Consider the following 16607-nt stretch of genomic DNA (forward strand, 5'->3'; position numbering starts at 1 on the left):
TATTGTTAAAGGTTGCCGACCCCTGCCTTAGTTAACCATACTTCTGTTTATATTTGGCTTAGCGCTTGTGCTATCCTAGGCATGTTTACGTTAAAAGTAGGGTCATCTGGACCCCACAAGTCAGCATGCTGAACATTTTTTTTTAAGGATTTCTTATCTTCACTGGTGTCTGTGGCAGACATAAAATCCTGTCCACCTTTATACACATTTGTCATTGGAGGGATCACGCCTTAAATATATCATACATCATCAGGTCATCTGGACCCATAAGATAGCAAAATGTTGATGTGTTTCTATCTACATTTAAAATTTTACAATATATTGTATCAGTGTCATATGTTAAATAGATTAATTACAATCTAAACATAACTCTATCAAATTATTTTTTCTGTTTTTTTTACCCCAGTTCTTGTCTACAGCTGCAGAAGAATATTTTTCTTCATCACCTGAAGAAAAGAAACCTTTCATACACAACTTGCCACAGGAGCCTTCTTTTTTTTTCATAGAAAAAAATGACTGGAGGAATCTCAGAAAAAAACAGCAAAAACGACGTTTCAAAACACTCAACTGGACAACAGTCTTAGCAAAAGGTATAGGTTCTATCCATCCATACTGCAGTTTTGCTTTCAAACAACACAGTGTAAAAACCATAGGTTCGACCAGAAAAGGCCCACTCTTTACCTGCTCTGGATACTGTTTGTTTGACGACTGTCCTGTTGAGGTGGATGTCAGAGTGGAAGACGAGATGACGCTCAAAGCTGTGGTCAACTTCAAGGGGGAAAAAGCATGTCACCACTCGGAAGAGCTTAGAAGACGGCCTGTGCGTGGTGATGAGAGAGAGGCCCTTGCAGAAGTTCTGATCACCAAATTACCACGAAGTCTTCATTTGGAGAAAATTGCCAAGTTGGATGAAAACATCATGGAATCTGGATGCAGGGATCAGGTTCCTGCTACTGGTGTCATGAAAACTATATCATGGGCCAGCAGAAAGCAAAGAAGAAAACATCAGAATGAAATGACCAGCTTGCAAACAATGCTGGAAGAAGAACAAACTTCTGGTGATCGGGTGATACAGAAAATTATTTTGCACCCCAAAAGTTTGATGCTGTGGTCTGAAGAAACTCTGAACCTTTTCTTCCTCAGATGCAAAGACGACATTGTATATTTGGACGCAACAGGTTCAATAGTCAGGAAAGCAAAAGGTCAAACATCCCCTTACTACGTGTATGAGGTTGTTGTCAGGCATCCAAACAAAGGCTCCTCCCCGGTCCCTGTGGCTACATATCTAACCAGTGACCACACAACCTCATCCGTGTCATTCTTTCTTGGGTCACTGGTCACTGATCTGATTAAAAGACATGGGAGACAAGTCCGAAAAAGAGCAGTGATGCTGATCTGTGATGGGTCTACTGTCCTTCTGCAGTCACTCTCTCACAACTTCTGTGGCTTTAGTCTTCAGGAAATGCTTTCAAGGTATTTCACAGTGGTCACTGGACAGGCAAAGAAGGAAGCTCTCGATATGCCCATATTGCACCGCTGCCTCAGCCACATTATGAAAAATGCAAAAGATCTTTGCAAAAAGCAGTGAGTATTTGGCGTTCATTATTTATGATTTTAGAATGCTCTCTGTATTACTAATTACTTTCTTTTTCTTTTTGTAGTGCTCCTGAACACTATCGTTTGGCCATGCATGTATTTGGCTACATGACACAAGCGGAAACACTAGTCGAACTTGATGGCATCGTTACCAGCGCTGCCATTGTCTTCTCAAGTTCGCACAGCGGTGACAATGTTGAAAAACATTTTCAGTCACTGCAGATGCTCATGAGCAGAGCTGGACAATGTGCAGTAGACGTAACAACCATGGATGAGGAAGACTACAGGGTATGTCATTTCCGGATGTAGCATTTAAAAAAATGTAGGGAGAGAGAGTTCATTACAGATTTTTTTTTGTTTTTTTGTTTTGTTTTTGTTTTTTTTAGAATGACGTGGGGCCAACACCGTTCCAGCAACACTTTGAGGTCATTATTGAGAGGGCAGACTTGGATAAGAAGGGGGAGAACAATGTGTACTTCTGCCCAACATTCATCCCAACACTGTTAAAATACTTCTTACCCCAAGTTGCTCTATGGAGTGGGATACTCTTGGGTTAGCCTTTTTCAATTGATATAATGTCCAGATATGCCTTTTAATTACTTTTCAGTACCTAAAATAACTTGAATATGTTTATCTATTAGGTGACCTGGGACGACATGGGGAAGGACCAATATATGAGCAGCTATCCCAGAAGTACAGAAGAGCTGCAAGTAAATCTACTCAGGTAAAAAGTGGCTTAATATACACATATATATATATATATATATATATATATATATATATATATAAATATATAAACAAAATTTATACCATGGTTCGGTGAATGCTCAATTCTGATTGGCTGCTGGGTGGGGATTAAAAAATATTAAACCACAGTAAAATTGCACACCTATAAAATAACTCAAATCCTCTATATTACAGCACTGACTTCTTTAATTATTATCTTCCGTCGTCTGGACAAAAAAAAAAACACAGGAAGAAGTGAAGTTTGTATTACTGAACTGATGCTATATGTAGTCTTTTGTGATGATCAGTATATTTATCGCTTTCCTTTAGTAACGTAAAGGAGAACATAATGCTGTATATTTTCAGTATGTTTTTTAAATGAGTATTTCATATTTAATGGTATAGTCTTCTGTCTCACCACAAGAGGGGGTTTCCCTTTATTGAGCACCTCTGAAGAGGCAGTTGAGTAAGTGAATCTGCTTTAAAAAAACACCAAGAAGAAAGCTGACTGTTCTGTTTGTGTTGTAGATGCTCACTAATGGCTTAACTTAAAGCAAATCCACATTTGTACGGGTATATCTTTTAAATATGCTGCTCTGTTTAACACTTTGTCACTGCACTCAAGGTCTGTGTCGGCTCAGCCAGCTCAGTTGGGTGTTGTCATGTTACGGTGAAAACACGCTGCACTACGTATCAGATAGTACGCTGTTTATGAAAAAGAATTTTAGACAGAAAAAATACAATTAATAAAATAGTGAATATTGATTGAATATTTATTTATATAGTTATGGACCATGGTATAAGTGGAATAATGCCCTTCAAAGTATGCTTTAACGCACTTTGCGCAAGCAACCCCACAGCGTGCGTCAATTAATAATAATGCACACTTTCCTGGGCATTAAGCTTTACATTATTTATTATTTGCAGTAGTTTATTGTAAGTAGATAACAAAATCCTTCTTCCCCAGAATTACACTGAAAACAACAAAACCCAAGGTATCATGGAAAAAAGTCAATGGGACTTGAAGAAGATCCGTTTTCAACGGCGAAAGCTGACCAGGCTGGATGATTTTGTGGACACATACAAAGTTACGTTGAAAGGACTTCTCCGAGAATACACTGACTCTGTGAGGCGGAAACGGAAGGTAACAATAAAATGTATCATGATGTATTATAAAAACGCAATATGTAATGCTACAGTACACTAATAAAAAAATATATCATATATAAATATTATTAATATTATTTTGTAATGGCATTAAGTTAATGATCAGTGAAATGGATGGACACTTAATGAAAACCATTTCAGAAAACTAAACTTAGCAATCACTTCATGCTTCAAGAAAAGTATCTTATTGTGTGAATAATGTAGAAATTATTATAACTTAACCCTAACTTAAGACAGTCCAGGGAGGTTCCTCTTAGATTCACAACTATTAATTTATTTTTAAAATGTTCCCATCTTGTTCGACCACAGACGCACAGAGTGGACGTGGAGCGGTGGAAACAAAAAAAGCAGAGGAAACGTGGCGTTTATGTGTCGCCTCTGACCAAGGCTTTTGTTTTCGAGCAATACAAAAAAAAGGTAATTATTTTGTAGAGATATATAATTTTCTATTCTGAGTGGCATTACAGTACAAATATGTTTGCTTTAGAAAAGACAGATGAGAAAAGCCTCCAAAGGTCTCTCGTCAGACAGCAAAGTGCCTGACAATGGTAATCCAGGACCAGAACTTGATCAACATAAAGGTCCCTCACAGGTAATTTTTTGTTTGAATTAACACCATTCACACCAAATTAGAGACATATTTTGTATGAAATCATTATTATAAAAAAGCAAAATGTGGAATGTCTATCACACCGTTAAAATTACCACACTATCCACACTTAAGTGAAACAGACACATATGTTTGACATTCATCGAGTCTCTCACAATATCCTGAAGTTATTGTGAACAGTGTTGTTTTAAAGAAGAATATGAACTATATTTGGTATAAATTGTTTATTAGTATTTTAGGTAATAATGACATTTAGCAAATTACATTTCTTGAAAAAAAATTCCCTTAAATGGCTTTATGAGAGGTGTCATGTAATTTGGGTCGCATTGAGTTATATCATATAAAGTTCATATAATAATGTTCACACTTTTATGTAAAGGAACAACTGGACAGCCCCATGTCAGCAGTGGACTCCGTGGAGCATCAGGATGCACACAAACACATTTCTGAGAGTGCAGAAGACATGTCCAACCAGGTGTGTAGAATTTGCATCAGCAAAATGTATTTTTCAATGTGTTTTGGCAATAGTCCAATCCTTTATTTTATTATATTATTACTTAAAACGACCATAACCATATTCTGTCACTACATGCAAGGCATTTAAAATGTTCCATATCTTCCATGACAGCTGTTTGAGTACGTCTATTTTTTGTTTTACTTATTTATTTCTTTATTTTTGTTTGTTATTGCCAGCTTATCCAGCTCTGGGATAAAAATGATACAGAAGTGGTTGTTTCAGTGATACCCTCCCAAATCAGGGGCCACAGCTTCACAATCCACCACAGCGAGTTGAGGACTCTAAGACCCCACCAATGGCTTGTAGGCGAGGTATGTGTTTATAATGAAGGATGACAAAATATAACATCTTGAAACATTATGATTTATATTTATTTGCTTTTTGCAATGTTACAAGCATTTTTCACTATTATATAAAAATACATACTAATCTTGCTTAGATTAGTATTGACTTTACATAGCCCCAGGCATGTTATAAAAACACTCATAGACATGTTTTTATTAATTTAAATGGACCCTTTTCACGCGACGTCAAACATTGCCGATCAAGTGCAGAGTGGTTTCTCTTGTGTATAGTTTAGAACAGCAAAGCTGACAGCTGAACGCTGTTTAAAGTAATTTTACATAATAAAGAACAACCTAACCCATTGCTACTGAAATTTGTACAATATTTATTCAAAAAAATGTCTTACCTGGTTGTATTTGTTTCCTCCTCTCAGATCGTTCACAAATCAAAGTACAAATGTCAGTAATCCTGTCTGCAGTCAGAACACAGCAGCACAGCAAATCTAAATAAAATTGAATTGAACTGAATTCCTCTGGATGATATTAAAGTAGTCGTGGATTATTTCTCTCTGGCAACCCAGTTAAAGTTAGACAAAGGTTACAAGTACTTCACTGAATGCTGCTTGTTTGATTATGAAGATAATTATGTAATAATTATGATTTTATTCTTTTAATCTATATCAATGCTAACGCTATAGGTCTGGGTAAGAGATGTAGAGCTCGTACCAATTAAAAGTTTCCTAAAGTTCCGTGCTCACATAATCCTTGTAAACAGAGTAAAACTCAGACAATTCCAGTGTGTCTGACATTAAAGTCAAACTTATTCCTGTTGTAATGTTTTCTACTGCGGTCAGTGAGCTGCTGTTAGCTCAGCTGTGGTTCTAACATTACTCCTCTTTGTTTTTGTTCATAAATGTGTCTGATCTGCAGGAAAATATAAATAAAACATGATCAAATTAATTGAAAACCATTGACAAAAAATATGGAAGTGACTATTTCCATTTCATGTTATAAAATGCATTCAGCTACAGATGATTTTTTAAAACTTTTTTCTAAAATATCCCATAAAACAACAAATAAATTTATCCTGGGAAGAGATTAAGATGTGTACGGACAATGTAGCGATGTGCATCTTTGCTGAAGGTTTTAGATGTGACCAACATGAATTTCCATTGGCTTTTGTGCTCAATTGGACTTAAAATATGTCCAAAAACATCAGCCAAAATAGAACCTGTTAGAATATCTGCTCAAATGAAAGGTCCATATTTTCAATAAAACTTCCAATATTGAAGGATTATTCTGATTTTTATTTAGAGTTTTTGAGCGATCTAAGAGAGGAAATGAAAATACAACTTGGTTGGACATTTATAAAATAAATATTTTACAATTTTATGTCGAAACTGATTTGGTTACCTTTTATTATTTATGTAAAATTGTGTCAAGACAGTGTTCAGCTGTCAGCTTTGCCGTTCTAAACCTGAACACTGGAAGTTGCCATTTTGTCTGACTTCACCGTGGAAGCGTCTATTGTTAATTCTACATTTTAAAAGATAGAAAAAATGTAAATTGCACTTTTTAAATGACTAATTCATATGTTTAACTTGGATTATTAATACATTTAGTAAATTAATATATATGTTATATCTTTCTTCATGTTTTTAGGCATTTATTTGTAAGTCATGTCTTGTATTTTTTATTACAGGGTTAATGTGAACATTTATATCATATAAGTGATTTTTTATTTACTTTAAAGGGTTGTGAACCATACAAAGTAATTTTTGATGAAACACAATTAGAACTGTTGACTCAGAAATTAAAAAATGTAAATATATTTTTTTAAGTCCAGTGAGCAACAAACCTTACTTGATTATGGCATTATAATCAACTAGAAGTAACAAATCTGTCTCCATTTAAATATCTTTTAAGGTTATCGAGAGTCTGCTTCATGTAACTGCGAGTCAGCTACATCTGGGGGACACGATTTACATTCTCAGTTACTATGTGGCTGGAGTGATCCTCTTTGGCCAGAGAGAGGAGGTTAGGAGACACATGTTGTCAAAGGTAAATTAACAAAAAAAAAAATAGAATGCAAAAGTTTTATACACATTCAAAATGCATTTTTCTTTGTGTTGCTAATTCTGAGTTTTGTTTTCTAGATCAATTTTGACAACTACCGAGCCATTGTGTCCTTTGTGAACGTGAACAATTCACATTGGAAGTTTCTCGTAAGTTCCGACTGCAATAAAAAACATAATAGTTTCTTTTTTAAAATTTCAAACTTGATGCAAACTGAAACAGAAATTACCTTTGTATTTAAATTCAAAGCCGTTTATTAGGGGAAGAAAGGAATATTATTCTTTTCATGGATAAAATAGGGCTGCACGGTGGCGCAATGGTTAGCGCTCTCGCCTCACAGCGAGAAGGCCCCGGTTCGACTCCCGGCTGGGACCTTTCTGTGTGGAGTTTGCATGTTCTCCCCGTGCATGCGTGGGTTTTCACCGGGGACTCCGGCTTCCTCCCACCGTCCAAAAACATGCTTCATAGGTTAATTGGTGACTCTAAATTGTCCCTAGGTGTGAATGTGAGAGTGGATGTGTGTGTGATTGAGGCCCTGCGACAGACTGGAGACCTGTCCAGGGTGAACCCCGCCTTCGCCCTTCAGTAGCCGGGATAGGCTCCAGCACCCCCGCGACCCCGAAGGGGAAGACGCGGACAAGAAGATGGATGGATGGATAAAATACAGAAAAAAATATAATTGCAGTTAATTTGAACAACACTGCACAATAGATGAATAAATGGATCGTGAATGTATGGGTAAAGAACTTGAGCGAGGGACAGATATGAAGACAGAAACCTATTATATCAATAATTTGATACGTATATATAATATATTGTCTCTTTTTTAATTTACAGTATTTGAATGCTGCAGACAGCACTGTTTATCTGGTTGACCCTGCACACAGTTCAACTGAGCAGACGGAGTCGGACCAAGCAGCCAAACGATTCAGGTAATCATGTAATTATATCCTCTGATAGTTTTGAAAGTGCCTCTTCAAATTAATGACAGGGACATGAATTGATTTTAAAAAGTAACTAATTAGTTACAATTCTGAAAAAAAAATTTATCACGATTGATCTATAATAATCTGCAAATAGTCATAATATGAAATCACACACGGAATTGTACATTTAGAATGTCTATTTTTTAACCAGTTGGAGTCTAAAACTCAGTATTTGTCTAATTTAGAATGTTCTGTATTTTCAAGTTGAAAGACTACCTGCTGCTTATTTTGTATTGTAAATCAGCACAACCTTTCCTATGTAAGACTACTTTCAATGTATAACTTTCCATGTTGTATTCACTTACTACACATAATTGCAAAAACAGAAAATTCTGTCTAAAAAATTGGATTTGTTTTGTGGTTGAAAATCCACAAATATTTAACAAACTGCTATTAAAACATGTAATGAAAGTTTCAGGTGTAATTATATAAAAAACATCAAATATACAATTTGTTAATAATCTAATCAACATGTTTCAAATGAAAATGCAAAAAAAAGTACTGGCTAAAGGCACATATTTCTTTAAGCCACATGAATTTGTGTTGATAGGAACATCACAGACCTCACAGCTCCATGATGTGATCTTTCTTATGTGGCTTCAGTCTGCCTGTGAGGCTTATGCTTCCAAGCATCCCAAAAATAAGAATTTCTATCCTAAGAGCTCTGCTGTTCATTTTAGATTTTTCCTTGAATTTGGTCTCCTCTTTTTTCTCATAAATTGTCTTTATTGTCATTGTGAAATAAAACAATTTTTTGGGCAGAAGTTGGATCAAGCCCGTTCTTCATTGATTTATTATAATAGAAGATTGGTTTGGCCAATAAAAAAAGCATATTATCTATATTATCATATTATTATTATTAAATCATAAATGCCATAGTATCTCTTTAATTGAATACAAATAAATAAAAATTAGAACTAAGTACACATTCACTTATGAAATGTTATAAAGTGGTTTATAGTATTTATAGTATATGGACCAATAGTAGACATGCAGCCCTTATAGCTTGTATTGTCCATTTGTTAATGACCTAAGTCATATTACTGTCTTATCAGATCTACTAATGTAACATATTTGCAAACAATAATGTTTATGGCCCAAGATTTGTGACTTTAAGTTTTGGGAACTTTTAGATTAGCAATGTTGTAATTACTTTGTGACACAAGGAGATTTTGAAATATTTATACATCCTGGTATCAACCATGTCCATTTAGGAATAGGGATTGTAACATTTAGCTCAGATCTTCAGAGACAATTCTATTAAAGTATACACAGCTCTTAAAAATGCATTTATTTTTTACAAAAATGAATAATTTATTTTAGAACCTGTTTTATGATTTATTTTAATTATTACATTCATATTTTTCATGCAGTTAATATGTTTATTACTTTATTATGTCTCAAAAGGAATTATTTCCAAATGAGGAGAACTACCCGCAGTAAAACTGACTGGGTCGATGTGAAGTGGAAGGGAGGGGTTCTGCAACACCCATTGCAAAGGGATGGAAGCAGCTGCGGAGTAATTGTCCTCATGGTAATGCACAGACAATATTGCGATACTTTAAACATCCAAAAAGTATGTTAAGTACAATCTGTTTCAATGAGTATTCAATATACACTGCTCACAAAAATTAAAGGAGCACTTTAAAGAAACACATTAGATTCATCAGATCTCAATGTTGAAGCCTTTGAGGGAGAAACATTCCAACGTTTCATTCTGTCAGCGGTCCTTTGGGATTTACTTACATTTATTCCTTTTTGTCTAAAAGGAGCATTTGGGTGACTTCACATGCGCGGCCACGTTACAGTCTGATCAGATGCAACGTGAGAAGCGCGTTCAGCCGTATTTAAAATAAATAACCATCCTAACAAGTGAACAGCTGGATCTTTTTTCTGTTTGAAAATACGACCAGGTCCTTTCAACTTTGTCTGGCGCTCCTCAGACGGCTGCGTCTAATTCAGGCTGAAGCTGGAAAAGTGCGGCGAAGATGAAACTTTGGTTGGTGATTTTATGCGCATATATGCAACTTATAATTTAAAAGCTACAATCAAAACAGTGAAATAAAGAAAAACGAACGTTAAACAAACAAAAAAGTCCAAAGCACATAACCTCAGAGTGAAATCTATTTCTACAGAGTAAATCCTCATCTAAAAATGTCGACAGCATGCTCCTCTTGTTGTTTTAAACTGCTGCATCGGTACATTCCATTGAGGAAAACAACAGTAGGACAATGATTGGTACATTGTTGAATTGTAAAGTAGGTGTTAAAAGGTCTTCACGGACCCATTGATGAAGTCTGCTCCCATTGGCTACCCGTCATCTGTCAATCAAACCCCCCAGACGGTCGACGTCAGACCCACAAACGCTTATTGAGCCATCTGATTGGTCAATTTATAACTCTAATAACTTGTGATAATGGAAAAAAATCTTTAAAAAAAAATTAGGATTAGAAAAAAGAAGTTAATCAGAAAGCAGCAGAGGAAGAATGATTATTCTGAGATATAAAATGACTGAGAAATAACTGTCTGTTTCTCAATGTAAGTCAATGAGACTTTGGCCTTTTTGAAACCCAGTGGTACTTCCTATATGGAACATGGAAGTAGGGGGGCTTGTTCAGTCCAGTTCTTATATACAGTCAATGGGAGACACATTAAATCTTCTTGCTGCAGCACGTGTGGATGTGCCATCCTGGAGAAGTTGAACAACCTGTTCCACTTCTGTAGGGTTAAGGAATCTCCTCATACTGCCAGTAGAGATAATTATCAAGCCAAAATCAGCACGAGTGGAAAACCAGCCAAAAAAGATCAAGAGGGAGAAACTTGAAATGACCTCCACATGTAACACCAGTCCTGCTTGGAGGGTTTTCTAATTGTTGCCACTGAAGTGCTCCTGTTGTTAATTCCATCAACACCAATACAGCTGAAATTGATTAACGAGGCCCTCAGCTGCTTAACTAACAAGAAAATTATCAGACAGGTTTAATTCAATTCATGACAGGCCCAATAAAAAAACTTTTCCTTTAATTTTGTGAGCAGTGAATATATATTTATATTTTTTTCTTTTTTTTTTAAATACTACATACATACAACTTCATATTGAGAACTGATGTATCTAATGTGTTTCTTTAAAGTGTTCCTTTAATTTTTGTGAGCAGTGTACTATATGAGACTTGAATAGTTTTCCTAACATATTTTTGCATTGTTCAGATGGCAAAGGCGGTGATGGAGGCCTTTCCACAAATGCCAGAAATTGAATTTGGCACTGCTCCACAGCAGATTGGGAAGGAGCGCAAAGACTGGGCTCTCAAACTCCTCAAAGCATCAGGTGTGATAAAGTGATGAAGTATTTACATAACACTAAGAGGCTTTTAATCAGAGAACCTTTGTTTATTTTTGTATACAGTTAAAGAAATTAAGTTGTATACAGCAGGTGGAATAGTTGTATTAATGATATAAGTAACAATATCTGTTTTCATGTTATGTCACCTCAGTGTTCAATGCAGAGACCAGTTGCGCACTCTGTGCGTTAGTGAAACCACCAGGACTTGGACCTGCCTTGACAAACTGGGTAGGTTCAAAAATCATTTACCATTTCATATATGTTATTTTAAATATTAAACATAAAGCAGATGTGGATATTTATCACAGATTACTTAAAAAAATCTCTGCTATGGATCATTGTTCAATCCTTTGCCTCTGATTAGAGGTTCAAATCTTGAGGCGCCTCATGATTTTGTTATTAGGATTCTGTTGTTAACGATTTGATTAAAAACAATTTGATTACGAAACAGTTATCAATGCATCACAAATCGGATTCTTTTATTTTTTTTCTATAAATGATTATCTTTACTTCAAGACACTTAAAAGTCACTAGACCAATATTAGTTACTTTTCCCCATCAAAGTGCATTTTAATTAAAGACAAGATCAGTACACATGTTTAAATTGTATTCAGAACATAAACATTCTGACATGAAAAATATCTTTTTTGATAACTGAAAATCTTTCATATAATCAAAAGGGACATTTTTCACTGAACTTGAATAATCTTAAATAAGATGATGTTGCTTTATATTATCAGACCAGCTTTAATGGAAAGCCCTTTAACTCATATCAAACAAAATAGTGTCTAGCCCGCTATTGAACGTATTTTCCAACAGTTTTTTTAAACAAAAGGCTTAGAGGTGCCTGAACCAAAAATTGTTAAAGCCACACTAGCATGAGTAGCACCTGAACCTTCCTCCGTATTGATTTTGCAAGATTTTTCAGTTTTGCTACATATTTTATTTTGATGTTGTATAACTTACTCACCGCATTATTTTTATCCAGTTGACTATAAAGGCTATAAGCTGTAGCTTTAAAGAAAGTTTGGGGGCACTCAGATACTGAGATCTGGAAGATCAGCCATGTTTGTGCTCTCTTCAAAATTGTCCAAGTAAAAAATTACTTCACTTTTAATTATACTGGTTACTTTTACTTAAAATCATATAACATTTCCAATTATCGATTATTTAAAATTAATAATTGTTTAGAAATATTTTTTTTCCTCCACCACTACCACTAATAGATTAGATTTTAGTCCTTTTAACATTTTGATCTGGGAACAAATAAACATATCATAAAGGTGGAAAAAGGATCCCATAACATTGGTAACACCTTCACCACCTTTGTCTATTTAATTTGGGTCCTGCTCCAGCGTTAATCTTCCAAACTGTGACAACTCAATCATTATCATTATCATAAAAAATAGTGTTGAAATCGCATAATCTATATGTATTTTTGATTCTTTGCTCTCTCACAGATTATGTGCGACACTTGTTCTCGATGGTTCCATACGCAGTGTCTCGAGATGGACAAAGAACAGATGCAAGAAGCAAAATATGGAGACTGGAACTGCAGTTTGTGTCTGTAGAATGCTAAGAAATGTTAATATGTTAGAGTACTGGTATTATATGACTGGAAAAGTTTGTATTTAAACTTGTTAATAGTTTAATTTAAAAAAAATATTCTTTGAAAAACATGTAATGGGTGTCTCTTTTGTTAAATTACAACACCTTTATTTTACATATGGACAGAATCACAGAGGGAGGTGTGTGTGTGTGTGTGTGTGTGTGTGTGCGTGTGTGTGTGTGTGTGTGTGTGGTGGTGGTGGGGGGGGTCTCAATCATGATACAACAAGGTATGGATGGTTTATCATTACTGCTTTCAAGTTTTTATGTTAGTCTGAAGGGGTGGGGCCTGTTTACACACACACTCAAATGTTACAAACATACCTATTGGCTCCAAACATCTTCATATATGAACATTTCAACAGGTACACAAAACAACTACAGTTCACACTCATTCATACAAACCAATACAGGTAAAGCACTTCATTCTGTCATGCAAACTATTTGTTCAAGGGTGAGCTGACACCTGTACTCAGGTCAGCATTTTTGTACAGCTGAGATGGTTGATGGTAATTAAAAAAATGGGTGAGTGCTGGATCATCCCCACACCAGGACCTCCACAGAAGCACAGTGGTATTTTTTCTAATTTTTCTAATTATTATTATGGATTATAGTAAAATCTTCAGCTACAGTCATTCAAACATGGTATCTCTGTCTGAAAAAGACGATAAATCAATTTTAAAAGTTCATTATGTGTGTTTTCAAACGTGGATTATTTAAAAATTCCACAGTAAAAGTGTCTGAAACACACAGGGTGTATAGCCAACATAGTTCTGAAGGGAAGTACAATAATTAGTGTCATGGATTATGGCTAAATTTTTAGCTACAGTCATTCAAACATGGTATCTCTGCCTAAAAATAGGCGAGAAACCCCTTTGAAAAGTTCAATATTTGTGTTTTCAAAGATGGATTATTTAAATATTCCACAGTAAAAGTGTCTGAAACACACAGGGTGTGTAGCCAATATAGTCCTGAGATGAAGTACAATAATTAGTGTCATGGATTATGGCTAAATCTTTAGTTAGAGTCATTCAAACATGGCATCTCTGTCTAAAAATAGGCCAGAAACAATTTTGAAAAGTTCAATATTTGTGTTTTCAAACGTGGATTATTTAAATATTCCACAGTAAAAGTGTCTGAAACACACAGGGTGTGTAGCCAATATAGTTCTGAAGGGAAGTACAATAATTAGTGTCATGGATTATGGCTAAATTTTAAGCCAGAGTCATTCAAACATGGTATATCTGCCTAAAAATAGGCGAGAAATCCTTTTGAAAAGTTCAAAATTTGTGTTTTCAAAGATGGATTATTCAAATATTCCACAGTAAAAGTGTCTGAAACACACAGGGTGTGTAGCCAATATAGTTTTAAAGGGAAGTATAATAATTAGTATCATGGATTATGACTAAATTTTTAGCTACAGTCATTCAAACATGGTATCTCTGTCTAAAGATTGGCGAGAAACCCCTTTGAAAAGTTCAAAATGTGTGTTTTCAAACGTAGATTACTTAAATATTCCACAGTAAAAGTGTCTGAAACACACAGGGTGTGTAGCCAATATAGTTCTAAAGGGAAGTATAATAATTAGTGTCATGGATTATGGCTAATTCTTTAGTTAGAGTCATTCAAACATGGCATCTCTGTCTAAAAATAGGCCAGAAACCCCTTTGAAAAGTTCAAAATGTGTGTTTTCAAACGTGGATTATTCAAATATTCCACAGTAAAAGTGTGTGAAACACACAGGGTGTGTAGCCAACATAGTTCTGAAGGGAAGTACAATAATTAGTATCATGGATTATGGCTAAATTTTTAGCTACAGTCATTCAAACATGGTATCTCTGTCTAAAAATAGGCGAGAAACCCCTTTGAAAAGTTCAATATTTGTGTTTTCAAAGATGGATTATTTAAATATTCCACAGTAAAAGTGTCTGAAACACACAGGGTGTGTAGCCAATATAGTTCTGAGATGAAGTACAATAATTAGTGTCATGGATTATGGCTAAATCTTTAGTTAGAGTCATTCAAACATGGTATCTCTGTCTAAAAATAGGCCAGAAACAATTTTGAAAAGTTCAATATTTGTGTTTTCAAACGTGGATTATTTAAATATTCCACAGTAAAAGTGTCTGAAACACACAGGGTGTGTAGCCAATAAAATCCTGAAGGGAAGTACAATAATTTGTATCATGGATTATGGCTAAATTTTTATGTAGAGTCATTCAAACATGGTATCTCTGTCTAAAAATAGGCGAGAGACAATTTTGAAAAGTTCAAAATGTGTGTTTTCAAACGTGGATTACTTAAATATTCCACAGTAAAAGTGTCTGAAACACACAGGGTGTGTAGCCGTCTGAAACACACAGGGTGTGTAGCCAATATAGTTCTGAAGGGAAGTACAATAATTAGTGTCATGGATTATGGCTAAATTTTAAGCCACAGTCATTCAAACATGGTATATCTGCCTAAAAATTGTCGAGAAATCCTTTTGAAAAGTTCAAAATTTGTGTTTTCAAAGATGGATTATTCAAATATTCCACAGTAAAAGTGTCTGAAACACACAGGATGCGTAGCCAATATAGTTCTAAAGGGAAGTATAATAATTAGTATCATGGATTATGGCTAAATTTTTAGCTACAGTCATTCAAACATGGTATCTCTGTCTAAAGATAGGCGAGAAACCCCTTTGAAAAGTTCAATATTTGTGTTTTCAAAGATGGATTATTCAAATATTCCACAGTAAAAGTGTCTGAAACACACAGGGTGTGTAGCCAATATAGTTCTGAAGGGAAGTACAATAATTAGTGTCATGGATTATGGCTAAATTTTTAGCTACAGTCATTCAAACATATTATCTCTGTCTAAAAATAGGCGAGAAACAATTTTGAAAAGTTCAATATTTGTGTTTTCACAGTTGGATTATTCAAATATTCGACAGTAAAAGTGTCTGAAACACACAGGGTGTGTAGCCAATATAGTCCTGAAGGGAATTACAATAATTAGTATCATGGATTATGGCTAAATTTTTGGCTACAGTCATTCAAACATGGTATCTCTGTCTAAAAATAGGCGAGAAACAATTTTGAAAAGTTCAGAATTTGTGTTTTCAAAGATGGATTGTTCAAATATTCCACAGTAAAAGTGTCTGAAACACACAGGGTGTGTAGCCAACACAGTCCTGAGGGGAAGTACAATAATTAGTATCATGGATTATGGCTAAAATTTTAGCTACAGTCATTCAAACATGGTAGCTCTGTCTAAAAATAGGCCAGAAACAATTTTGAAAAGGTCAAAATTTGTGTTTTCAAAGATGGATTATTCAAATATTCCACAGTAAAAGTGTCTGAAACACACAGGGTGTGTAGCCAATATAGTTCTAAAGGGAAGTATAATAATTAGTGTCATGGATTATGGCTAAATCTTTAGTTAGAGTCATTCAAACATGGCAATGTCTGTCTAAAAATAGGCCAGAAACCCCTTTGAAAAGTTCAAAATGTGTGTTTTCAAACGTGGATTACTTAAANAGTGTCTGAAACAGACAGGGTGTGTAGCCAACATAGTCCTGAGGGAAGCTATATTAATAAGTATCATGGATTATGGCTAAATATTTAGTTACAGTCATTCAAACATGGTATCTCTGTCTAAAAATAGGCGAGAAACCCCTTTGAAAAGTTCAATATTTGTGTTTTCAAAGATGGAT

General features: G+C 34.9%; 2 protein-coding genes and 2 long non-coding RNA genes across 4 annotated transcripts; all 4 read left to right on the plus strand.

Annotated features, from left to right (window-relative positions):
- Window positions 1–745: 745 nt before the first annotated feature.
- On the plus strand, window positions 746–2153 carry LOC118598438. Its single transcript, XM_036211103.1, has 4 exons — window positions 746–943; window positions 1424–1584; window positions 1662–1884; window positions 1983–2153. The coding sequence occupies exons 1-4, from the start codon at window positions 746–748 to the stop codon at window positions 2151–2153; spliced, it is 753 nt and encodes a 250-aa protein (XP_036066996.1).
- A 92-nt stretch (window positions 2154–2245) lies between these two features.
- LOC118598436 lies at window positions 2246–3896 on the plus strand. Its single transcript, XR_004947521.1, has 3 exons — window positions 2246–2320; window positions 3290–3466; window positions 3799–3896. It is a non-coding gene; the product is annotated as an uncharacterized LOC118598436 (long non-coding RNA).
- A 3180-nt stretch (window positions 3897–7076) lies between these two features.
- On the plus strand, window positions 7077–9485 carry LOC118598437. The gene is made up of 3 exons (XR_004947522.1): window positions 7077–7125; window positions 7814–7908; window positions 9370–9485. It is a non-coding gene; the product is annotated as an uncharacterized LOC118598437 (long non-coding RNA).
- A 1551-nt stretch (window positions 9486–11036) lies between these two features.
- On the plus strand, window positions 11037–12916 carry LOC112140099. Its single transcript, XM_024263009.2, has 3 exons — window positions 11037–11287; window positions 11454–11530; window positions 12763–12916. The coding sequence occupies exons 1-3, from the start codon at window positions 11170–11172 to the stop codon at window positions 12871–12873; spliced, it is 306 nt and encodes a 101-aa protein (XP_024118777.2). The 5' UTR covers window positions 11037–11169; the 3' UTR covers window positions 12874–12916.
- The last annotated feature ends 3691 nt before the right edge of the window (window positions 12917–16607 follow it).

The sequence above is a fragment of the Oryzias melastigma genome, unplaced genomic scaffold, assembly GCF_002922805.2.
Source record: "Oryzias melastigma strain HK-1 unplaced genomic scaffold, ASM292280v2 sc00556, whole genome shotgun sequence".
Taxonomy (NCBI): domain Eukaryota; kingdom Metazoa; phylum Chordata; class Actinopteri; order Beloniformes; family Adrianichthyidae; genus Oryzias; species Oryzias melastigma.

Excerpts from the sequence above, each read along its gene's own strand:
- LOC118598438 (XM_036211103.1), top strand. The coding sequence starts at position 746 with ATGACGCTCAAAGCTGTGGTCAACTTCAAGGGGGAAAAAGCATGTCAC. Across the intron at positions 944-1,423 it reads AATCTGGATGCAGGGATCAG|TCACTCTCTCACAACTTCTG; the intron begins GTTCCTGCTACT and ends GTCCTTCTGCAG. Across the intron at positions 1,885-1,982 it reads TGGATGAGGAAGACTACAGG|AATGACGTGGGGCCAACACC; the intron begins GTATGTCATTTC and ends TGTTTTTTTTAG.
- LOC112140099 (XM_024263009.2), top strand. The coding sequence starts at position 11,170 with ATGGCAAAGGCGGTGATGGAGGCCTTTCCACAAATGCCAGAAATTGAA. Across the intron at positions 11,288-11,453 it reads CAAACTCCTCAAAGCATCAG|TGTTCAATGCAGAGACCAGT; the intron begins GTGTGATAAAGT and ends ATGTCACCTCAG. Across the intron at positions 11,531-12,762 it reads GACCTGCCTTGACAAACTGG|ATTATGTGCGACACTTGTTC; the intron begins GTAGGTTCAAAA and ends GCTCTCTCACAG.